The 26,008-nt window shown below is 36.0% G+C and overlaps 2 protein-coding genes across 7 annotated transcripts; one reads left to right on the plus strand and one right to left on the minus strand.

The window, feature by feature from the left end:
* Positions 1 to 957: 957 nt before the first annotated feature.
* On the plus strand, positions 958 to 7,219 carry LOC114462632 (zinc finger protein Dzip1-like). The gene is made up of 6 exons (XM_028445626.1): positions 958 to 1,063; positions 2,478 to 3,850; positions 5,417 to 5,484; positions 5,570 to 5,621; positions 5,785 to 5,902; positions 6,981 to 7,219. Exons 1-6 carry the CDS (start codon positions 1,049 to 1,051, stop codon positions 7,053 to 7,055), a joined length of 1,701 nt encoding a protein of 566 aa, XP_028301427.1. The 5' UTR covers positions 958 to 1,048; the 3' UTR covers positions 7,056 to 7,219.
* A 6,895-nt stretch (positions 7,220 to 14,114) lies between these two features.
* LOC114462647 (interferon-induced protein 44-like) lies at positions 14,115 to 25,771 on the minus strand. 6 transcript variants are annotated; one of them, XM_028445664.1, is made up of 9 exons: positions 25,555 to 25,768; positions 23,108 to 23,307; positions 21,591 to 21,665; positions 20,399 to 20,450; positions 20,124 to 20,319; positions 18,491 to 18,634; positions 16,837 to 17,008; positions 16,421 to 16,521; positions 14,115 to 14,985 (listed from the first exon to the last, which is right to left on the minus strand). In XM_028445664.1, exons 1-9 carry the CDS (start codon positions 25,575 to 25,577, stop codon positions 14,794 to 14,796), a joined length of 1,155 nt encoding a protein of 384 aa, XP_028301465.1. In that variant the 5' UTR covers positions 25,578 to 25,768; the 3' UTR covers positions 14,115 to 14,793. The 6 variants fall into 6 exon arrangements, with proteins under 6 accessions (XP_028301465.1, XP_028301464.1, XP_028301468.1 ...); XM_028445663.1 differs by having other exon boundaries at positions 18,491 to 18,640; positions 25,555 to 25,767; XM_028445667.1 differs by lacking the exon at positions 23,108 to 23,307 and having other exon boundaries at positions 18,491 to 18,640; positions 25,555 to 25,767.
* Positions 25,772 to 26,008: the final 237 nt, after the last annotated feature.

A 26,008-nucleotide genomic window follows, 5' to 3' on the forward strand; every position in this document is an offset into this window, starting at 1 on the left:
TAGAGTTGTCACGATACCAAAATGAGTAACCACGATACCAAACAAAGTATCACGGTTCCGGGTAATATTCAATACTGAAGCCTTTTTTTATTAGTATTATTTTTATGAACTGCAATGTATTTGTACAAGTTAGAAATACTTATTAATTATGTATAGTGTTGTTTGGTGCATGACAAGAGTACATGAACAAAAGCATATAAGCAATAAAAAACTAATAAATGAAGTTAGAATTTATAAGGTTGAAATTCAAAAAAATAATCATTGTTTCCTTTGCACGTTAATTTGTTTAACTAATATAAATAATCAACTTAGGATAACAAATTCACTGTCCTGTTTTTTTTTTTTTTACTATTTGACAATAATACTTCTCCAATATAATAAACCATTGAGGATGAAATACAAACAAGTTTCTGTCGAAGCGGAGCTGTCTTCAGTTCCTTCTTGCGGGCAGAAACACACGAACAGCCAATCAGCTAACAGACGGGCGGACCCAGAATGCGGAAACTGCCAATCATATCTCCTGACGTCACCAGTAACAGGCAAACAGCCAAACATTCAGCAGCTGTGGAGTCCGGTTGCCATGTTGGTATGTTTTCAAGTAAATAGTGTGCAGTGAGCTTAGACTGTACGGTGAGAACCTCGGAAAAGAGTAGAGGCAGCTGCTATGTAGTAAACTGGTACCGGTAGTATCGTAATCCACGGTAGTAACGTTGTGTAGAATTTCTAGTATTGTAGGTAGTAGGTTGTTACAATTTGGCACCGCGGGGTACTGTGGGTATCTTGCAACTATAGTTAGAACAGCTCATTGTTGACAGGTAGTCATGGTAACTCAGGATAAGTTAGAACAGCTCATTGTTGACAGGTAGTCATGGTAACTCAGGATAAGTTAGAACAGCTCATTGTTGACGGGTCGTTAAGGTAATGGATTCCAGAACTTGAAAGCCATGTAGAATCTAGAGACAGCACAAAGAGCTTTTAGAAACGACTGAAGTAGGTCTATAATTTTTAACACACACCTTAAATATTGAGCAGGAGTCCTCAGTGAGCAATGTTTGTACCTAAGGTAAGTTATAATGAATCGTGTGTGTGTTTCAGAATTAAAATTGCATTAGGAATTGAGTGTTTACAAGGTCTGTTGAAAGAGGATTTTACTTTTATTCTAAATTAAAGAGAAATTAAAGCTTTTAAACCATCCATGAAAAAGCTACTTAACCTCCCACCTTTCTATAGACATACTTCCTATGGCACTGCACTGGTATTATAAAATAACAAATATATAAATAAATTGCAGTCACAAATAGATCCAAACATGAATGTGTGCCCTTTTCAGCCCCTTTAGCATCTGATACAATTATAAAGCATCACCAATTGACTTGTAAATTCACAATAGACCCAAAATAGCTAACTAGTAAGGACTGTTCTTGATACTTGTTAATGTTTACACACAAAGATGCACTTTAACATGCAGGATATGAACAAAATCTTGAGTTTTCATTGGTTGTCATGTTTTATTTACAGGTTAACAAGTGCAAATTTAGTAAACACCCACAAACTAGGCAAACAATGAAAAAATAAAAATAAAAAAGGTCTTTAAAATTGTACAAAATAAGATGGAAACCAAAAACAAAACTCTTAAGTTACATCAGAGTGGAAGTTAAAATGATAAACTATTCAAACACTAAATGACAATGTTTTTTAATAATTACATTTATTTAATATGAAAATATAATTATATAAATCTCAAATCTATACACGGGAAAAAATGAAGCCTTTCAAACATGAAATAAAGCGATGAGCAGTGCAGTGTGTCCATGTGATCTTTGTCTGTTTTTGTTCTCACATGTTATGGGGCGCTGATGGCAAAGAGCAGCTTTTGGCAACATTTAGCAACAAACAACATTGAAAGAAAACTTTTGTGAATGTATTTATTTGACCAGATTTAGAGCAATACTTGTGAAATTTGATATTTTTTCTTGTAAAAATCTAAAACTACATGTGAAATATTAAATCTAAATGTTACATTTAAATCTAAAGGTTAAATTTTAATCCAGATGCTAAATGTTAAATCGAGATGCTGAATGGTAAATATAAGTGTTACATCTAAATCTTACATCTAAATGTTGAATCTAAATGTTAATTCGAAATGTGAAATCTAAATATTGAACGCTTAATTTAAACTTATTAGTTAAATATTGAGTTTGACCCATAACATTTAAATTTTACATTCAGATTTAACATTTAGATTTAAATTTAACATTTAGCATCTAGATTTCGATTTACCATTGACATTATATTTTTACGAAAAGAAAATTATCACAAATTTTCCAAATGTTGCTGTAAATCTGGTCAAAAGTAACAAAAAAGAAAAAATGTTTTGCTGCTCAGTGTTACGAAAAGTTGCTGTTTAATTTAACTTGCACAACTTTACAGTCGCTGTCCCATAACATGGGAGTTCATATCTGCTGTTTCCCTTTCAGCTTTTCCTAGAAGGAGTTCAATATCCCTATGGTGGTGACACCCGTAGGAGCCCTGCACCAGCACCAGTCATGACTCCATTCAAATTCCACCTGCGCCGGGAGAGCGTGGACTGGAGGCGGATCATCGCGGTGGACGTGGACCTGGTGGTGAGCCAGGTGGACGTGGACATGCTGCAGGAGCACATCAGCATGGTGACCTTCTGCAGCCTGGAGGGCGAGTGCTGCGTCCGCTGCAGAAACCCCATTGATCCCTCCTTAATGAAGCTGCTGAGGCTGGCTCAGCTCTCCCTGGAGTGGCTCTTGTACTCCCAGGAGGTCCTCACCCACAACCTGGTCGCTGTCGAGGAGTGGCTGACTGCGGCCGATAGGGAGCACAAGCAGCTGCTCGGGCAGCTGAAAAACCAGGAGGAGCATGACATCGCGCTGAAGCCCATGACAAACAATACATCTCTGGTCAACAGCCTCAAAACAGAGAACATCAGCCTCAAATCAGAGAACATCTGCCTCAAATCAGAGAACATCAGCCTCAAATCAGAGCTCAATAGACTAAAGGAGCAGATCAATGAGCAGCGGCAGACCATTGAAGCCAAAACATTTCTGAAAATGAAGCAGCAGTCACAGAAAGACCTGCTGAGAGCGACTCGTGTCAACGACGAGGCGATGGCCCAGTTCGATCGCAAGCTCGACGACACCAAAAATAGCTTGCTCAGGGAGATGGAGTCCCTCAACAACCAAAACCTCCACGCTCTGGACAAAGTCAGTCAGAATCAACTTGTTAGGCAGGAGATACTTGTCAAGCCTGTGGACTCGCAGCAGCAGAGAGACATCAACAAGGAGATCCAGAGCCAGACAATCCAGATGTTGGAGCAGCAAAAGAAGAAACATAGTCAAAAATGGAAATCCAGGTTGCAGGGAGTCAAAGCTCAGCACAAATCTGAGATTGACAGGCTGATGGATGAGCTGAGCAAAATGCAGACGTACCAGTCTGAGAACCACAAGATGTCCCGGATTCTGCGGAAGAAGAAGCTCATCATCCAAGCTCAGAGGGAACAGATAAAGAGCATTTATTTAAACCCACCCATCAAAGAAGAAGAAGAACAAAAAGAAGAATCAGAAGCAGAAGAAGAAGAAGTACCAGTCACCAAGAGTTTACCTGCACCAGAGCCCAAACGGAAGAGAGTTTCCACGATGAGGCCAGTGTCAGTTCCAATCTTGGATCCTATACAGGAGCTGCCAGAGGATTCAAACACCATATCTGAAAAGAGTCCAGCGCAGACAACACCCAAGCCTGAGCTCAGGAAGGAGGTGACACTGACGCTCGTCAGGCCGGTGGAGAGTCAGAGAACGGAAACTTCTGGGAGCCTTACAGAAAAGTAAGATCAGAAAAAAATGAAGAAAAGAAAGCTGTACATACACATCAGAAAACACACGTGAATCACAAATGTAAATTCCAAGCAGATCATGACACCATAAACTCGGATTATGATTTATTACAACTAAAAATACATATAATTATTTATCGCCAATTTTGTTCTGTGCAAAAATGTTGTTGCACCGTTTAAAAAAAGAAAGGCATGTGTAGAATTGGCTCAGCTGAATTAAATTTGCACTCAGTGGCCCTCATTTATCAACCTTGCATAAAAATGGTGCAAATCTGAGTGCAAATGTGGTCGTACGACAGGACCAGTGCGTGATTCATGAAACATTCGTATCTGACCAATCCCAGCGTACAAATGATCGGGTGTTGATAAATGCGGCGGCTGAATTCGATCAATATTTACGTGTTATGCCCTCCTGTTCCGCCTGTAAAATTATAAATCTAAATGTTAAACCTAAATCTAAATGTTAAACCTAAATCTAAATGTTAAATCTTTATCTAGATGTTAAATATTAAATCCAGATGCTAAATGGTAAATCTAAATGGTAAATTTTAATATAAGCGGAGGCCCCGCCCACTGAGGTCAAGCAAGAAAAGAAGCATTTCCAAGGTGAAAATCGGCATCCTCACATCAGAGGTGGAGCAAAACAAAGATGTGCTTTTTGACAGTGTGAAAACTGGACTGAAAGCATTTAAAGTCTCTGTGGAAGAGAATCAGCTACTGAGCAGGTGACGTCTGCCCCCCTGTGTGTGCTGAAAACAACTTCACAACAGAGACCCTGGAGACACATATGGATATGACGATTTTTTTTTTTTTTTTTACCTCAGTTAAAGCAATACATATCACATTAAAATAAATTAATGATTGAAACCTAGTAAAGTTATGTACACACTTCAGGTTAGATGTTAGTCTGATGTGGTTGATTTTTTAAGATTTATACAATTTTAGTCAACACTATGTTTCTCAGTGTAATTGAAATAATTGTGTGGAGAAGGTAGAATTTACCCAAATCTGATCATTTTACCAAAAAAAAAAAAAAAAAAATGCTATTAGAGCGCAATATAATCTATCAGTTTCATTATTTTGAAAATAATAACTTTATTTATAATCAAATAAAATACAAATACTGAAAGTCACTGTTTTAATTAGATTTTTTGGGTAATTGTACATTGAGTATTTTTTCCCAAGTGTAAGTGTAATTTTACTCACACTTAAGTACAATCTACACTCTGTAATCTACGTTGCTACTTTTAGAATGAAGAATGAAGGAATTAGAACAAATATTCAGGCTATCAGGATGCCCGATTGTGAATGCGCCAAGTAATAACCTACGACTTAAGGAAATGACATCACCACTTTTTATTCTTTCAACACAAAATTACAGATTCAGGTTTACCTTTGTTTACAAAGCAGCCTGTGTTTAATATTTCTATATTTAGTTGTTCACCTGAGAAAATTGTGGTTGAAAGTCGATAATCTACACAAATAAATCAAATGGAATATTTGGTGATTGAGATTTAATTCTTCCTAAAAATCTCTTTGAATTCTGTCCCTGATCAGGAAGCCTCCGTTGAGCTTCATTGAGGAATCGGATCCTGAGATGGAAGAGGTAGAAGAGCAAGGAAAAGGTTGGCCGCTTGTTTACCTAAACAGTCCTATTTCATCCTTATTGTTGTTATGATCACATTATTAATCTCCTCTGTTCGGTTGCAGTAAAGAAAAAGAACAAATTGGTGAGAAAAATGAAGATCTTGGGACAAAAGATGTAAGAAAATTTTCAAAAATGTTTCTTAACAAATGCTTGGAGTTGTGTGGTTCGGCCCACATCAGATCAAACTGGTCCAAATGTGGCCTTTGAACTGAAATGAGTCTGACAGCCCTGGTGTAGATGGTAGACGAGTGAAAGCCTGTTTGTTGTGTGGGTTCAGTTCACAGAGTTGCAGGAGAGTATTGAATGTTTTTTGTCGTCGGAAGAGGAGCACTGCAGAAGAATGTGAATCATCATCAGAGAGTGAGGAACGTTCTACAGAAATGTCCTCCAGTCAGGTCAGCAGTCACATCCTTCAGTTTTTCCTTTTAATTCTTAACAAATATTTTCTTAAAAACATGCTTTAATGGGCCTTACAAAGTGGAGTGCATTTTGTCGCTTAAATCCACAGCTGAATCGAATTGGCTCAAAGTGTCCCAGAAGTTTTGAAAAAAAAGCATAAAAATGACCGTTTTATTTTTTATTGGATTATGTTTTTTAACTGTCCTGTATGTGGACATAAAGCAGTGAAGTAACTCACAGAGCTTTATGCCTTTATGATTCTTTTCTCTGAGATTTTAAACCTGGACATATGTTCTGTAACAGTACATTTAGTTTTTAGGCTACATAATAAATATAAATGTAAGACTGCAAACGTTAATTTCAACATTATTGTGCCCTAGTTTCCTCCTCTACGTATACATTAAATACAAAATGTTTTAAAAAAAACTATATTATCCAAGCAATAAGTGATGTGATATCAGTCCCAACAGGATCTTCACTTTAATTTTGCTTGATTTTGTGACCAATTTCTAATTAATTTAGAGAAACTATGTCATAATTTGAGGAAAATGTAAGGATTTTGTACAAATTTTGAGTTTCACTTTAAAGATGACTGCAATCATGTGATATAGGCAGCGAGAAAACTGTGAGCCCTGCAAATATTGTTGAGTTTCATTTTCACAATGATTCATGTTTCCTCTGTCATTTTTACTTTCTCCTGCGGGCTGAATTTGATGCTATAAAGGGCCAGATATGGCCCTTGGTCCTTCCTTGAGTTTGATACAAGTGTCATAGGGGGTATGTGAATTAAAATCCAGAATTTGAAACGAATATAAATGGAGCAAATTACACATTTTATCTGAGATTACATTATTATGTTTAAGTGTGCAGGAGTAGGGGGCACAGGGCTTCAGGTTAAATATCTGATGGGGTACGGGACTGGGAAAAGTTTGGGAACTACTGGTCCAATCCATAGGCCAAACTTTCCATGCAGCAGTAAAAATTATATATCATAGTCTTCCAGTTGAGTTGTCTTTGTCATTTGGGTTGAGGATTCCTTTATATGTGTGTCATGTTCTTGTTCTGATGTTCCAGGTCACATGTGACGTAGAGACAGACGGCACCATGAAAGGCAGCCTGACTTCCCTCAACGACGTCAGTGAAACATAAAGGCCATTAGAAACATAAGAAACCCTGCAGCCAATCAGGAGATGTTGCAGAGACACAACAAACTCCCTCAAACTAGTGTTGTGTTCAAGACCACACTATCCAAGACCAAGACTTGCCCGAGACCAGAATGCACCGAGACCAAGACAAGACCAAGACTTTCAGGAGCCGAGACCGAGTCAAGACCAAGACCATAAACATTTTTTTTTCAATTTAAAAAAAATATGTAAATACATAAAATTATGGAAAGGTTCAACAGTTAAATAACATCTCTCTTTAATTTTAGTTTATTTTAAATACATTTGACGGACAAAAAAAGTGCCTGCAAAAAATTAACTAAAATGGTAAAACTACTACTGATAAATTCACAATTATTCTACATATTTGAAAACAAGATTTTTATGTCAGCTGAATGTACAGCAAGTGTTTAAAAGCATTTCTGCCAATAAATAATGATTCTTGATTCTGATTCTTTGAGTTGTGCAGGTCAACAGGTCACAGATTTCACAAGATATTTTTTTAGTTTGAAAAAGCCTTTACACAGGCCATTTTTATTAATTCACTTAGTTGATATAGTTTAATTTGGTTGCTGTAATATAACTGGATATTCAATTAACAAAGGTTTCCAGCTGTAACTGTAAAAGTGAAACTTTCTGAAATAAAACTACAAACAAGTTGTCATCAGTCTAAAAAACATAGAGCTACAGGTAGATGTGAAACTAAATAAAACAAACTCAAACCCTGGAAAAGTCATGTAACAAATTAATCAATAGTTCTTGTTGAGAATTATTATTATTCTGGATACAGTGGAAACAGAAACTATAAAAAATAATTATATTGTGAACCTGTTTATATTGTGGGGAACATATTATATACATACATGTAATTGGAGTCTAAAGACACAAAAAAAACACCACTTTAAAAAGATAATAGACTAATATAAGACCTCTTTACAGTTATTTGAGTCATTCTGGGCTAGTGCAACTCTGCGGCGATGACGCGCTGGTGACGACATAAACCAAGATGGCGGCGGCCCGGACTCCAGCCGACATTATGTAATAAAGCCTTAAAATACATGGATATAATGAAAAGAGTGGATGGACAGATGCATAAACATGCAAACGGACACACACGGACTTATTAAACACACACAGACTTATTAAACACACATGGACCTCAGTACACACGGTAAACGGAACAGGCTTCACCACTCGGCTGGCACTAGGACCCAGAAGCAGAGTAAGTGCGTCCCCTATCCAGCCTTCACAGGCTGTAATATCATCAGTTTATCATTTTACCAGTTGTTAGAGCTACTGTCTTTACCAGGGAGATAATATTTATTACTGGTGATTGTTTTCAGGAGTTTTACTGGGATTTTTACCGGTGATAAGTTCATATCTCCCTATCTCTCCAAACTGACACCATAGCCACACACGTATGAGTGTGTCACACACGTCATTCTGTCACATTAAGGAAGGTTGTGGTCATTATACGGGGTGGATTAAATAATTAATAAAGGATTGTTTTATCCCGTTCTTCTCCGTGTTATTATCACATTATAAAAAAGTTTAAAAATAGCAGGAATTAGTGCTGGTCTCGAACGATCTTGACGGAAAATCCCGAGTCCGGGCAGCCCGAGTCCGAGACAAGACCGAGTCAAAATGCTTCAGAGTCCGAGACAAGACCAAGACCTTTAAAATTTGGTCTCGAGACAAAGACCGGTCTTGACCACCACAACACTAGTGTTAGTGCAGCAAAACATGCAGGACTGAAGCCCTCCAAGACTGGCTTTGAGCAGTCCTGTCCAGCAGATGGAGCTAGAGGTGACTTTATTATTTATTTATTTATTTGTTTATTTATTTATTTATTTATTTATTCAAAAGCCTTATTTAACACTTTGACAAATCGGGTTTACATTAATAAGTTGTTAATACACATCAAATACAATATAAGAAAGGGGAGACAGAATGCATGTATAACAGATATACAAATAAATACATCAAATCACACAAAACACACATTTAAAGTAAGCATGACAAAAAATAAAAAGGATCAGGACATTGAAAATGTTCTGTTACAGATTCTAAATACAATTCTTATTTTAACGTGATATGAATAGATTAGCACGTTTCTTTTTTCACTTCTACAGTTAATCCATACATGATATGATATATGATATGATATGATATGATATGATGTTATATATTAAGACAGTTGCAGGAAAACTGGGGATTTTACTTCTAACATTTTATTTTGGAGGAATGGGAAAAATCCTTTGTCGTTAATTAATATTTAGTTTTTTTTTTTAATATTATTATTATCCATTTTACTATATTTATGTAAAAATCCAATTTCATTCGAATTGTCTCGGAATACATTTCAAATAGCAATTTTTAAAGTAAATGTATTTCTAAAATATTTTTCTGTCTAAAATTATACTTTTAATTCATATGGTTTATGGTATCATTTGTTTCTTATATTTAATGCTAGTGTAGACAAAACAATCTGATCTGTTTACTTGGAAACAATAAAACTAAAAAAGGAATCAATGCAACAACACATGAGTATCATCATTATTATTATTATTATTATTATTATTATCATTATCATTTCTCTTTAATCTTTGTTCATGTGCACAGTGCATTGCTTCCTTGTTCTGCCCCTTTAAGATGAAACGTTTCGATCTAGGCGTGTTTCCTGCTGCCATTGACTAAACCACAGCTCTGGCATCCGGCGGGGAAAAACGCACACACGATGCTCTGCCTTTCCACGGCCGACCACCCTGAGACGTTTTTTTTTAATTATTATTCAGATCTCTTCATGGTTAATTGACTTTACATCTGTACGGTTCTAGTCCACCGTCTACGGTCAGAAAGGCTGCAGCTCGCCTGCAACAATCTCCTCAGATTTATTGTGATGATATGAATGTCAGGCGGTCAAGGTCCGATCCTGATGCAACAGCAGCAGCAGCAGCTGGATCATCGAACCTCTGTTGGGAAACATCTGCCTCAAGCCTCCGGGTGATCCTCTGAGGACCGTGAAGCATCACATCATAGCCAACAAACCAGATTAAAAGTAATGCACGGCACAAAAACAGCATTGAATGCCCGTTATTTTCTCAGTTTTAGAGTTCATAAATGTCTCTCCTTAGAGCCTGAGAATTTTTTTAAAATTTTGAATTGAATTCATTTGTGTTGTTTTATTTGAAAAATAATTTTAATTTATACAGATGCCTTTGTGGAAAATAAATGAAGTTCCAATTGTGCAAGATTTTGTCTCTTTCTTTTTAAGTTTATACATGAGATGTTTACTGTATGCAAGGGAACCGTGGCAAGATTTATTACCAAGAACAAACGTGGGGGGTGAAAGTAACTTGTAACTTTTACTTTGAATTCTATTTAATTGAGCTACTTTTTACTTGTACTTGAGTATTTTTACTATTTTATGTATAACTTACCTGTACTTGTACTTGAATAATCAAGTAACAGTACTTCTACTTGAGTATATCAGTATACTTTATACCTCTGCTCCTGGTTAATCTGCTTCAGAATTCACTGGAACTATTGAGTTATTAATAAACATCATGCTAGAATGTATTTTTTTTCTAAATGATTGATTATCCAGTGCAAACTCCTGATAGCATACCATGCTAGCCAATCGTATCCTGTTTAATGAGTCAATATTTTGTTACCCTGACAACAGTCTCCAAGGAGAGAAGACGAGTTAAAGGGAGATGGAGCTTTTCATAGTGAACTCAAACCAACTCTCTTTCAGGATGCCAATCTGACTGGGTTTCCTGAGAAATCTTTCCCCTCTGAGCAAATCACTGGAAAATGGAGAGAAGCACATTTATCTCCTGTGGACACGCGCAGCACCTGGAAGTGACCTCCTGGAAAAAGAATGATCTGCTCCTGTATTACGCCTGATGCTGGCAGTCGCATTAGAAGATGTAGACTTCATTTTTCCATCACAAACACACAATCAAGAGGTTACCCAGATAAATATTTTCCCTACTGTAATCTAGTCACTGGGAGAATTTCACTTCAAAACAACTTGAAACACCAAGATATTTTCATCTTTGTGTAATACAAACTGAATTTACAGAAAATGGGTTACAGTGTGGTTTAAAGTACCCTGATTCTGTGAATTCTGGGGAAATTTTGTGCAATAACTTGAGGAAAATTTGCCAGATTTTCAGAAAAATTGAGAGTTATGTCAACAATTTCAGATTGAAAATGACTGCTCTGATGTGTTATAAGAACTGGAAAACTGAGCTCTGCAAATATAGTGGATTTTAAATGATTTTTTGTGTTTGGAGGGGCTGAGATATCTACAAGTGAATTAGTTGGTAATTTTCAAAATGTTTCATGTTTTTTCTGTCATTTTTACTTTCTGCACAACTCGTTGCTAATCTTTGTTATACTCTGTATTTGTAACACAGATCACAAACATGATCAAAAAGTGATTCTAAGAAAAAATGTCTTCGGGCTTGCCACAAATTTTTGATATCGAAATGGGGTCACGATCAAATAAAAGGTTTAGAACCACTGGACTACCAGGAGATATAAAAAAACACTTTTATATTTTCAAAATAAGACTTATTAATGTATAGGCCTATCTGTACATGTTTCTTTCTCTTTACACCATTCAATAACAAATAACAAACATGTACCAACACATTCATACAAACCAGTAAATTTATGATACTCATATATTCATATATATGAATCAGCTACTACCCAACCAATGGTTCTCCCATTAGCTGTCTAAGGGTAGTTTTTTTCAAAATGGGGAGGCTGTTGTGTTGTCATTACAGCAGTTGTATTCACCGACAGTTGTCCTTTTTTTTTTTATATGGCTCAAATGGTTTCTGACCGCAACACCGCATCACCGCAACACCGCATCACCGCAACACCGCATCACCGCAACACCGCATCACCACAACACCACATCATTACAACACCGCAACACTATCGTATTGTTTCCAAAACATGTCCAAATCCATTTTTTAAACCATGTTTTTTAACCAAAAAAAAAAAAAAAAAAACATGTAATTGCGCTAACATATGCATAGCACATAAACGTCTGGTCACTAGGTGTCAGTGAACCACAACAGACCTTGTTAAACTACCTCACTCCTCAATGCATTTTAGTTTGGAAAAACCTTTCACATTTCTACAGATTATAGAAAAATATAACAAAAAAGTTAAATTATATATGTATATATATCAACCAAGGGGCAAAATAAATATACTTACAATCAAACAACAGATTGGACTATTGAAGTCTAGAAGCATTTCTGCCATGAAGAAGAGATAAAAAATTGGCAAAAAGTTTAAGGTCGTTCCTTCAGTGGGTAAAGTTAGGCTTTGATTTAAAGAAACAACATTTATGAATATAGTATTTTCCTAACAAAACAATATTATTTACACCAAAATATTTTAGCTTTGAAGTTGATTCCACTTTATTTTCATATTACATACTGGGCACTTTATGTATCCCCGTGGGGCAATTCAGTTCCAGTTATATCCCAACCAAGAAACATGAAAAAACAATCACATACCACATCACATGGGGGAGCAGGTACGGGGGGAACTGGGGAGCACCCAGCAGGGCAGCGCTCTGTTTTAGATGAGAAATATGGAAAAAATGGGTAAGAAGAAGAGGTTAAAAAAAAAAAAAAAGAAGAGGCAAAACCAAGAGTAGGGCATTTAAGAAGCATGTGTATAATTAGCTTTTTCCTCTCCAACATTTAGTGCCATGATTATATTATGTTATATATATTATATTACTGTATTAGTATTTCTCACATTGATAATAAAGTACCTCATGCTCACCTTCCAAGCAAATTAAATTATCTCCAGTATTTGGAGAAAGTTGTTTTTAAGTTTCCATGCAAGAGTTTTAGCCGTTCCTCCACCTTGATGCTAATGTTTTATTATTTTTCTCTTATACCATATTTTCAAATAAACAGCTTTTGTAATATTTCATAAATATTGGAGAGATTTCCTTTAGTTTTCCTTCTATTTTGGACCAAATACATTTTGTTGTTTTATTTACCTCTTCATGTTGCATAAAGGAACTTCTTAGCTGTAAAAAAAATGTTTTTTTAAAAAAATGTTTTTGGTCTAGTTTATCAGTTGCTGCTATTGTTTCAAATGAATCTATTGTATTGTTTGTAATTAATTGTATGTTTTTAGCCCTAACCCATTGTGTAACTTGTGACTTAACTACAGAAGTGTCTTAAAGAGCGCAGTTAGCAGAACGCGTGAATACCAACCAACATGTTGCTACTGTGGTTGGAGCTGCTTAAAGGTGCAGTCCGCAACTCTCAGATCCCTCTCTCCCCCTCCCTCCCCGCTGCTCTCTTGCCCTGCCTCCAAACTTTCCAAAGTCCCTCCCTCAACGTTAGTCTGACAGCAACATCACAGTAATAAAACATGCTCTGTTAAAAGCATACTACTGCGGCGCTTCTCTCTCTCTCAATGTGCCACACCTCAGCAGCAGCAACAACACTGTCACTTACAGCAGCCACACAAAGGCCGCCGCGCACACATGAACAACACATGCACTACAGAGTCCTAGTGTAACAATTACAAATCAAACATAATCCATCTTCTACTCCTCCAGACTATACACTGTAAAAAAAGGGGCGGTGCCTGTGAGCAACATTGCATTCTGGCAATCTGCCAAAGGCTGCAAGAGCAGCGGTGGCGACAGCTTTAGCAAATAAGACAAAAAGTTACTTAAGAGTTTATAAGAGTTTCAGACTGCACCTTTAAAAAAAACATGGAAACATTTTACTTAAGTTTTATAAATAAGGATTACTCATTATTATGACATGATAGTAGTCATGAGCATGGATAAGGTGTCATGAAGGCTGTCATTAAGTGTTGTTCGTTATCCTAACCACACTAGATCCCTCCACCTAACCCAAAAAATACCATCATAGCTCCAAATGTGTCATAATTTGGCAAATGACAATGACAGCCTTCATGACACCTTATTCATGCTAATGACAGTGTAATGTCAAACTTTGATATTGAATGAACGACAACTTGCTGATTAGAAAGATTTCATTCTTTATTAGAAAAACATCAGATTAGATGAAATGACATTCAGGTGTGTATGCATGAGTTCATTGACTGCTGCAACGATAGATAATCTACTAAATTCAACATGAGCTGATAACTGAGAATATTCAGACATCGTTTTAGCCAACATGGAAAAAGGGGCTCAATCACCTTTGTGCTCAAGTTTTTTTTAAATTTCTTAACATTTTAACACACAATAGGTCTTCAAATTTGAGTCTATTTATACATAGAAATGTGAACAAATATTCATATTGTATGACACAATCTCCTTCAGAGACAGACAGAGATTTCTACAACATTTACCCGTTTGGAACTAATTAAATTTATCTGTAGATAATTATTATGCAGCCACTGTAAATGTCTGCTAAATAGTAATGATAACCCATAACAATGATTTCCATATAAAACATAACATAACATGCTGGTAACAAACCCTGAAAGATGAAAGAGTGAATTACTTCACTAATCTAATCTATGTTTTTTGATCTAAAAGCCCAACATTTTTTGAAATAAACTGAAACATGAAAAGTAATAGTAACGCTGACTTAATATGCAGGTTTCAGGACATTTCTGCCTGGTTATAGTTTTTATATTAAATTTCATGTTCTGCACTAAAATGTAAGCAATGAGATCATGTTTTTTTTTGGTTATATCATCTTTGCACAGCTGTCTTCTGGTGCGCTGTCCTGGAAGTAAAGGTGTGCGTACTGCAGGATGTGGTCTGCAGCAGTGAGCAGCAGCACGTCGGTGCTCAGGTCCACTTCCAGCTCAGATGAGTAGTTCTTCACTGGGACGATGTAGGAGGTGGACATTCCCAGTAGAGCTCCAGCTTTTTCCATCTGTCAACACAAACCAGTCCTTCAGCTGCACCATAACAAAGGCTTTCATTGTGCAGCTCTCCCTTCATTACAAAGCAAACCTAAAGTTTTGTTGAATTTGAACTTAAACAATTCATTTATATTTCATTCGTGGCCGTTGCATTGGCACAAAAGTATAGAAGAAAAAAAAAAGTTTCACAGTTTAGATTGAATTTTTTCATTTATTTATTTATTTTCATTTAAATGTTCACCTGCACTACTCATCAATGCACTACTGCACTATTATCTTATTATTATTATTATTATTGTATTTTTATTTTATTTCATTATTAATATTATTATTATTATTATTACTATTATTATTATTATTACTATTATTATTATCTTGTTATTTTTATTTAGTTTGCACATATTAGTCTAACTACTCTTATATTTATGTTTATACTTCTTTTTTTATTTATTTTTATTTATTTTATTTATTTTTATTTATTCTAGTTGATTGTTTTTATTTAATGTTACACTACCTGAGAGAGCACAGGTCACCAAAAGAAATTCCTTGTGTGTATTCATACACCCTTGGCCAATAAAGTTGATTCTGATTCTGATTCTGATTATGTGTTTGAAGAAAAAATACATTTAATTTTAGTCTTAATTTAGTCACTGGAATGATGATGTAAAATTAGTTAGGAACAAACAAACAAACGTGGAGCTATTTATCAGGTGTTGAAAAACCTAAACTGTAATAACTAAAAGGCTGCTGCTGACACGGCAAAATGTAGATAAAAGAGGATCTGAAAAGAAGTTAGTGCTTGATTACTTTTATTTTTTCTCATTTCAAACATTGTTCCAGGGATCTGATTTTTATCTGAGTTAAGTTTGTTTATTAAGTTACAAGAATATACTTTATAAAATGTTTACTTCTCTGACACACCCAAAGTTCCATATTACACCTTTAAGGAATTGTTACAACATTGTTTGTAAATTAAATGTTTATATTTTTACTATTTTAATGGATTTCTGCAATCAACTAAATAAAAAAAATATTTAAAAAAAACATGAACGCCTAAATTTATTCTGTGGCGCTCATAACATAGTTTATTTACGCCGGAAAAAAATTGGCTGGTGGAAAATCTGGTTGGCTGTTAACTTTAAGAATCTACTAAAAAAGTTCATTTAAAGCCTTGATAATAAACATTGAATAGCAATGGGGATTTTTCCAAAATAGTGGAGAGTATCTGTGCCAAATTTCATGCTTTTATACAAAAGTGATGGAATTTTTTTTTTGCTAATCTGCTGCACTACTTCCTTAAATATGCATCAAAGACATTTCTCTCCATACTTTAAAAATCAATTCTCATTTAACAATTGAAAAGAGTTATAAATGAGTTATTAGACAAGAACACAAACACACACAGCACAGGATAAAGAAAATGAAGGTATATCAGTGTTGACCTACCATAGACCCAACAATTTTGCTCTTGTAAACATGGCTGACATCTTCATTAGTTTCTTGACAAATCCGGTCAACGTGGGTCAGCAAAGCCACCTGGTGAACACCTGATACACAGTGTCACAGAGACAAAGTCACAGCAGAACAGAGCAAATGTTTAGTTTTGGTAGTTTTAATATAACGTGCTGCCCTGAGGCTGTGCCGTTAAAAAAAAAAACAACATTTGCCAGTAAAATGCCTATGTGAAGCTTATTATTAGGCAGTTTTTTTTTGCAAAAAATTAAAGAAACAATGAAAAAAAACAGTGGATTATTTGATCATTTGTCTTTGGCTTCTAAAGAATAAACATCTAGTTCCAAAGTTGAGGATTTATGGAGTAGAAATGGCTCCAGGCAGGACAGGAGAAGCAGAAATGTTCTCACCTAAGTCACTGATGTACTTGCGGAGCTGATGGAAGGTTTGTCTGAGGCCTTGGGGATAAGAGAGGATTTTGGTGGCGTCCACCACAAAGGCCACGCAGTGTATTCTGTCTTTAAGGCTCGGTCTCTTCACATAGCCCACAGTCTGTGTGTCGAATGGTTGATGTGGGTGGAACTGAGGAAAAGAAAGAGAATGGAGCATCATCTCATTGAAGTACAGTACTGTATAGTAAGCTATAGATTTAGATTTATGTGTCCAGCACATCCCAAGAATGCTTGACTGGGATGAAATACACAGAATTAGGAGGAAAGTTCACCCCTGAACAGGTTTTGCTCTCCGTCAGTGTGAATTACACAAATATCACACCATCATAGAGACAATCACTCAAAGAAACGCTGAATGTCTCGGATAGTCCACTTCATTTTTAGTTTCAAGAACAAATAAACAACAAAATAGAGTATTAAACTATGGTTTGTAATGAATTACCAGGAGATTTTTTTTTAAATTATCATTTAAATGTAAGCAGAAGGTATTGCATGTGATAAATAAAAAAACAAAACGATAAAAAGCTATTACAATAAAACCTTGATATAGCGATAGATAAATGATAAATAGGTAGATAGATAGATAGATAGATAGATAGATAGATAGATAGGTAGATAGATAGATAAATAGATATATAGATAGATAGGCTTTATTTCAGACTCCTAGTCCATATTATAAACAGACAATATATACAAACCACAGGGAAAGAAAAAAAAAACACATTAAAAGAGTACATCACAAAGAAAGTCCCCTATATCAGTTCAGAGGAGTTACATACAGCACTGTATAAAATATTGGTTAAAATCAAAATGACTTATCCATCTCATTTAGTCAGCAGATAAAGTTATACATTATTATTGTTATTATTATTATTTAGCAAAATTATTATCTTATCAAATTAAAACATCTGTAAAACTAACAGTGAGCACCTACGGGCACCAATTTCCTATAAAACACTGCAATGCTCTATCTAACTCTAACACAAGAACCAGAACTTCTTTAGTAATCCAAGCTTTCAGTCGAAAAGGACAAATTTCAATCCAGCAAATCATGACCGATTGCTAATCACGTGCTTTTCCTTTCTAGAAGTTATTTATTTATTAAGATTTATTTATTTTGCAGATAAAATCACAAAGTGCTTTACAGAGCAGTGGAGAAATGAATACAATAGGTGCAACATAATGAATGAATAATAAAACATGGGTGCTGCACTTACATCATAGGAGCAACATCATAAAAGGATAATTCAAATTGAAATCCAGTTTAAACTAAAAGTTTCTGTTCACACAGTTGAGCTCCCTGAGAGACCGGTACAGGTTCCAGAGTCTGGGGGCCACAGCCTGGACCCCCAGGTCTCCTTGGGTTTTAAATGTAGTTTTTGGGATCTTTAGGAGACCCTGGTCTGAAGACCGAAGACTGCGCCCTGAAGTGTAGGGGCACAACAAGTCCGAGAAGGGGAGAATTGTTCTCAAAAGGCAGCTGAAAGTGGTTTTAAACTAAACTGTGACTAGTCATGGGACTCCACAATGTTTAGCTTTTTTTTTTTTTTTCTTTTTTTTTTTAAATAATCTTAAAAAAGGAAAATATCAACAACCCTTTGGTTCTAATCACCTTGTGTCCGTCAGGTACGTGTCCTTTAATCACAGACAGAATGTCATGAAGGCTCAGTCCGGTCATCTGTCCATCCCTCAGACCCATCAGATCACACAGCACCAGGCCTGTGGGCTCTCCTCTCTCACTGCCGATGTTAAAGGACTGTAGCTACCAAAAAATATAAATGGTAAATGATTTGAGCATCTACAATCTCATCTTATTCCAAAGGGTTAGATTGATTCTCAAATGGGTTTGTTAAAGGTGCAGTCTGCAACTCTTATAAAAGTGACTGGAAAAGCACAGCTTTGCATGAAACTAGTAGTTTGTATGAAAAAAAAAACAGACTCATTAAGTCGCCCCTGCTGCTCCTGCAGCCTTTGGCAGATTACCAGAATGCACCGCGACCGAGCAAAAAGAACCAATCAGAGCCAGGATTATGTTTGATAGACTGTCTGAAAGCTGTTGCTCACAGAGCACCGCCCCTTTTTTACAGTGAATGGTCTGGAGGAGTAGAAGATGGAATGAGCAACTTTTCTGCTTGAAAGGTAATTACTGCTGCTTGATTTATATTATGTTTGATTTGTAATTGTTACACTAGAACTCTGTAGTGCATGTGTTGTTCATGTACACGCAGCAGCCTCCGTGTGGCAGCTGTAAGTGACACTGTGTTGTTGCTGCTGCTACTGAGGTGTGGCACATTGAGAGAGAGAAGCGCTGCAGTAATATTCTTTTAACAGAGCATGTTATATTACTGTGATGTTGCTGTCAGACTGACGTTAGCTTGTTAGCTCATCTTTAAATGTTTATTTTCACTAAGACATTGGTACAAATTTGTTTATGTTTTGCAGATGGGATTTTGTTAAAGAAGCTACAGATTGTGAATTTTTGTAAAATATTGCAAAACTGTTAAAGTGTACAAATGCTACATGTTTCATTATTAGTTTAAAAAGTTGCTGGTTAGTGGCTCGTAAAATAGGAACATAAATATGTCCTATGAAATGTAATAAAAATGAAACAACTCCATGAATTAAGAAAATCTTTTAAACATTTCCTATTTTATAAAGTTACTGCTAGTTTTTCTGATTATCTTACCCTTTAATTCAAGTGAAACCATGAAAATGTAGTACAGTATTGATTCATATTATTCAGCAGCTCATAGTCTCAGAAAGGTTGGTGACCCCAGTTCTAATGGGTGGTTTTGGCCTGTGGACCTTTGTTATTACTGCCGCCAAAGATACATATTTTCACTGCAGTATATTTTTTTGTTGTATTTGTTTGTGTATTAACAGTATTACGTCATTGATTTTGACCACATTATAACCAAAAATAGACCTAAGGCTATGAAAGATTTCATTAATTATTGCAGGGGATCAGGATCAATAATATACTGGTTCTGGATCGGTTTAAAAAATGTGGGAAAAAAAATCCCTATTGTTTATCATTGGCAAAATTTCAGAAATGTATATGATTTTTCTTAATAAAAAGGATGCGCCCATACATTTGGATGTTATTAATGGGGATAGAAATTAGTTCCAAGCCTTTAAAGTGTGAATGATCAAGGTACGATGATCAGAATCACTGATCCAGATGTGATAAAAGTGCTCTGTGGGTGTTGTAGTTACTTCCTCGTTTTTTTAAGAAACAATATCACCTTTTTGGTGAACCCAGATGTGTAGGATCCAACCATGGCTCGGTTGGTGACTCGTCCGTTAAACACAGAATGAACTGAGCTGACGAAGCTGGACTTCCCAGAGCTTACAGGACCCAGGAGGAGAACCCGGGCCTGATTGACCCCCTCACGGTCTGGTGAGTAGGACTTGATGGACTTCATCAGATTGATCTTCCTCCTACGTTAGAAACTAGGATTATCACTTGGTCTGAGGCAAGAAAAAAGTTCAGTAACATTAATCAGACAACTTTACTCACTCTTCAGTCCACTCCATCTTTCTCCATTGAGATTTCTCCTTTAGATGAAGGTCTGAAGAGTATTCATGAAACAACCCGTTAACAGTGTTCTCGTCAGCGCTGTGGAACTTAGGGGGCCCCTATGCTATGACTTTGATCCCCTACGCCAGTGGTTCCCAACCAGGGGTACGTGTACCCCTAGGGGTACTTGAACGCGTTGCAGGGGGTACTTGGAAACATTGATGAATGTGTTTCCAACATGCTGAGTCATTTTGAAGCTTATTTCAGACACTGTACATGCCCTTTTCCACGCGTTGACAATAAACGGCATTAATGGAACAAACAATATTTTGGCCTTAATATCCTACTAAATTCTTACTAACATGTTATGCACATTACTAAAAATTGAGGTCAATATATTCTGATATACCAGTGGTTCTCAACTGGTCTCAGCCTGGGACCCGTATTTTGCCACAGTCATTAAATCGCGACCCACATTTTTTTCGACCAACCAAATTTAGTTTTTCAAAAATAGCTGTTGAAAGCACACGTGTGTAATCTTTTTTTAAAACATAAATCTATATTTTCCTGTGCAACATGCATTTCACAGCATGCCTGTCAAAAGAAAAGTTTCTTTCAAAATAAAAGACAAATTCTATTTATTTATCTTTGACTAGCTGTCCGCGACCCAGTTTTGGGTCCCGACCCACCAGTTGAGAATCACTGTGATACACAATATTGTAAAGCACAAAATTGCTATTTAGTGTGCGTTAAACATACAGGGTGACATTTTCAAGCTGTAGGCCAACATGTTAACATGTAAATAAAACAAGAAAGGTTACTAAATTGCAGTGACGGAGGGGTTCTGCTAATCTGAAGAGAGGCCTCAGGGGTACATGAGACAGAAGATATTAATATTTTTATTTTTCTCTGGTAAAAGTGGTGTTAAAGGCTAAACCGTGCAAGGGAGGATGGTTCAATTTAGAGCGTTGGTCCAGACCCCTGCACACAACTCGGACGCAAAAACTCACATATGTCCGCCAGCAGGTGGCGCTATACCCAAGGTCAATGTGTTTTGGGCTATAACTCCCACACCGTATGTTGCACATTCAAAAACATCATATCCACAGATTCCCTGAATAGCACTGTATCACCTGGGCGAGGCCACGTCCATTTGCGCCTGTAATTTTTTTGTGAAACCTGGAAAACTTACTTTTTTGAACTCCTCCTTGGGTTTTTGTCTGTTCAGCCTTAAACTTGGCACGTGGAGTTTTCAGTTTGACCCATTCTAAAGGTGTGAAAAAAATTTAGTTTGATCAAAATATGTGCAAATTATTAACGAGTAAAGTTTTCTAGCTAGCTATAAAAAAAACGCAAACTGTTGCATATCAAAATAAATGCTAACACCAAATCTGAGATCCTTGGTTGGCAATATGGGAAATGTATATCTCTTAAATGGCAAGACTTATTTTTACCAAATTTGGTGGGTATGACTCTGGGTCACTCCTGAGGCCGTATTTCAAAGTTAATCGCAATTGGTCAAAGTGGGCGTGGCTTATTACAACATGAACAACAAACATGCATTTCAGCTGAAGTATTATGTTGAGGGCTGTGAAATTTACAGGATATATATAGAAGAGCACACAGACCACCCATACCAAAAAGTGCGCTACTCGGTAGCGCTATAATAGGTGCAAACGCATTTTGGCCCGTAACTTTCACATTTTAAATCACATCTTCATAAACTTTATATCTACATGTTCCTTAAATACAGTCGCATCTTCTGACATAGGCCATGCCCACTCTTGTATAGCACTGAATCACCTGGGCTGGGCCACGCCCATTACTATTACAACACTGCAAATGACACGTTGGCCTGTGTCCTGACACTTGCCCCAAGCCCTTCATCCTTCATGACGTATTTCCATGGGCTCCGCAAAACCTGGGGGTCGAGTCGCGCGGAAAGGCTTTCATACAGTACCTGCTTACAGTTCTAGTTTATTTTTCTAATCTTTACCGTCATAATAACTGTTGGACACAAAAGGGACTTCCAGACATGCATGGGTTGTTTTAACTCTCTTCTTAATCTGCATAACCAAGAAAAACATGTCAGCCGCACAGGCTATTTATGACAGGCGAATTTCTCAGACGCTATAAATAAATATAATAATAGAAAAATGGAAATTTAATGAAACATTAGCTTTACTTCACAAAGTTTGGCCCTCAAAATCCAGGAAATAGTCTTTCAGAGGGTTAACCATAATAAATATTAAATTATTTACTTTGATAAAAGCGTTTCATGTTTAAAATGTAAAAGGATCAAATAATTAAAAGTTCAGAAATGGTAAAGGGTCAGAAGTCGGGTAAAGGGATAAAATAAGGGTAAAATAAATCCAAAACCAAGCATTAATTTACAAAGAATTACCTATAAATAAAACATAAAACCAACCAACTGACAAAGTTATAAAACTGAAAAACAGCAAAACAACAAACACACAACAACAACAAGAAAAACACGAGTGAAATAAACTGCTTCTGATAAGATTTCAGGGAGTAAAGAAAACCATGAAAGTTAGTTCAGAATAAAGAAATAATGTTTGATTCAAAGTGAAACTCAAAAGCAGTCACCATACAGTATATTTACCAGAAACCTGATAATAAATCCCTCTTTTTAATCACATGTCACTAAGATTGACAATAATCTCAGTCCTTGAACTGTTTGAAATTTACCTGGGAATAAAAAAGTGTTGGTCTCCTCTGCAGAGTTCTTTTCAGTTTCCAAAGTGTTAGAACTCGTACTAGCACAACTGGAGAAGGCTGCCTGGCCAAAACTGAAAGAGGTTCCAGTGATAGCAGTAGCAGTAGGTCTACTGGAAGTACTGGTTGTTGTTGTTGTAGTTGGATTATATACAAAATTAAAAGAAGGCTTTCTGGGGAGCAAAAGAATTACAGTTAGTGGAAAAGTTTAATGATGGTTTACATTTTTTATCCACAATGTTTCCCTTCAATAACCAATTTGAAGTTTTACAAAACAAAAAGACTCTTGCTCTGGTAAAGCCTATAACATGTGCCATGTTCTGGGGTTTTACTTCTAGCTCATTGGTTGGAGCTAAACTAGTGACCTCACAAGGTGTAGGTCTTTTCAAAGAGCTCAGAAATCATGATCTTAGTAATAAATAAAAGGAATAATTCTACTCACTGAGTCAATTTTCATAAAGATCGGCCAATTACGAACAGAGATGTGATTTTTTTTTTTTTTTTTTTGTCTGCCGCTGAGGAGAGGTTTTTCAAACTAATGCAGAATTAGTATATTGATCTGGATCCCATCCAAGATTTATTGGAAAAATTCTGTGATTGCAACCATGTCGGAAATGAACTGAATAAATAAATTAAAAAAATAAATAAAAAATCTTGTAGATGTAGGGTTTATATTTAAGTATACTATATAAGTATAGTACTTTTATCGTAATCCCACTAACAGACAAACACCAGTGAAAACATCACCTCCTCGGGGGATTTAATAAGTGTTTCTCCTCTAAAAGTGTAGCTTAACAATATTTAAAAGCCCGCACCACAAACTGGAAATTAAGAAAATAAGAGACAATCACAAAGGGGAAGTTCTGCCATAAAAAAGGCCCAAATAATTTGTCAAATTAAAATTAAAATAGTGCAAACCAGCTGATGTAAAAACACATTCCAAAGATGGATTTGAAAAAAATTGTAAAATACAGACAAACTGGGTAAGGAAGACATGATGGGAAAAGATTACTTTACTTTAGTGCTGTGTTGTCATTAGGTGGATTAGGCACACCTGGGAGGAGACAGTATTGACACACGCACACACTGGGAGTGTAGACACATACACAACATAATGTAGTGTTTTATTGTTGTTGTATTTTTTACTTTTTAAAAGAAAAACTGAGAGTGATTCCCAATCGTTTTAACATGCAGTACCATCTGAGACTTAATATAACAAGTTTGGAAATGTAGGAAAAAAATGTGTCAATGAATCCCCTCCACCTTCTAATGTAGACACAGACCAACGACAATAGTCATACAATGGACAACAAAAATGACAGGAAACTACACAAAATCACACACAAACCCTTTGTTCTTTCCTGTATCAATGCTTAGATTCCTCGTTATTCTAAATGCTGACATGAATGTTGATCATGTGACTCTCGGATCAGACAATCCCACTTTTGTTGGCCCCGCTGTGATTAAAGTTGCCCATCCATCAGTAGACACATGAGCCAGCTAAATAAATGAATCATAGATATATATTTTTTATTAGTTGGGTCAATGGCGTAACGCCTGCATTTTTTGTCCAACTGCATTTCTTTCAGTTAGAAACATTTTAAATGCATAAAAAGTTACCATATATGACATGTACCTTAGTTTAAATATGCACTCACTTTGAATTTTCAAAATAAAAAACAATAACGTTATGTGTAATTTAATCTACCATTTAAAGTGTCAAAATATCATGTGGTGCGAGTGGCTCATCTTTAAAATGACTGAATCTATTCAAATAGATTTATTTGATTTCCTATGTGTTTAGTAGTGCTGTATAAAATTTCAAAAGTATTTGTATTTTCATTTCCTACATAATATTCATGCAAACTTTGTCCGATCAGGCACACAAAGGAAATTGGAATTCATATATATATATATATGTATGAAAATGTTTATTTAGAAAAGTGAATGAACAGAATTCTTAAGTATTCAGGAAGATTTTTTTTTTTTTTTTAAAAAAAAAAAAAACAACAACAACTGATAATTCAAAAACATTTACAGTATATATAACAAAAAATGACTTGAGAAATTAAAACATGGCTTTAAAGAGTTATTGTACACAACACAGACACACACACACACACACACACACACACACACACACACACACACACACACACACACACACAGACACAGACACAGACACAGACACAGACACACACACACACACACAGACACACACACACAGACAGACACACACACGCGCCCGCACACACACACACACAGACAGACACAGACACACACAAACACACACGCACACACACACACACACACACACAGACACACACAGACACACACACACCTACAAACAGCTCGTATTAAAGGTGTGAAGTTTGCCGGATGTAAAAAGAAGAAGGATTATCTAAAAAGTGAGAGATTACCTGAGCTCAAATGGTTCGGACATCGTGGCTTCTCAGTGCAGCTGTGTTGGTGTCGATGGATAAAATGGACTTTACTAACCCTACCCCTTTTTCAGGAAATGAAAGTGAAAGTGAGTATGAACGCCATCTCTCCTCAAACTATATTTTTGAGTTTCTTGAAACGAAATGAAAGTTAAACGTGCACTTGAGTTTTTGTTGTAGTTTTTTGTTTAGTTTTTGTTCAACATTTGATCCACTACAATGGGTTAGCTAAAGGGGGCGTGTCCAGGTCTACTTGACAAAGGTGACAGAGTGAGGGTGTAGGAAAAAAATATATATATTTGACGATAAATTGCGATATTTCACCTCGTGATAATCGTATCGATCCAAATAGTGTCCAAATCGATTTTTTAAATCATGTTTTTTATTTTTTCTTCTTTTAAACAGAAACGTAAATGCCCTGTGTTGTAAACCA

This window comes from Gouania willdenowi, chromosome 4 (assembly GCF_900634775.1).
Source record: "Gouania willdenowi chromosome 4, fGouWil2.1, whole genome shotgun sequence".
NCBI lineage: Eukaryota > Metazoa > Chordata > Actinopteri > Blenniiformes > Gobiesocidae > Gouania > Gouania willdenowi.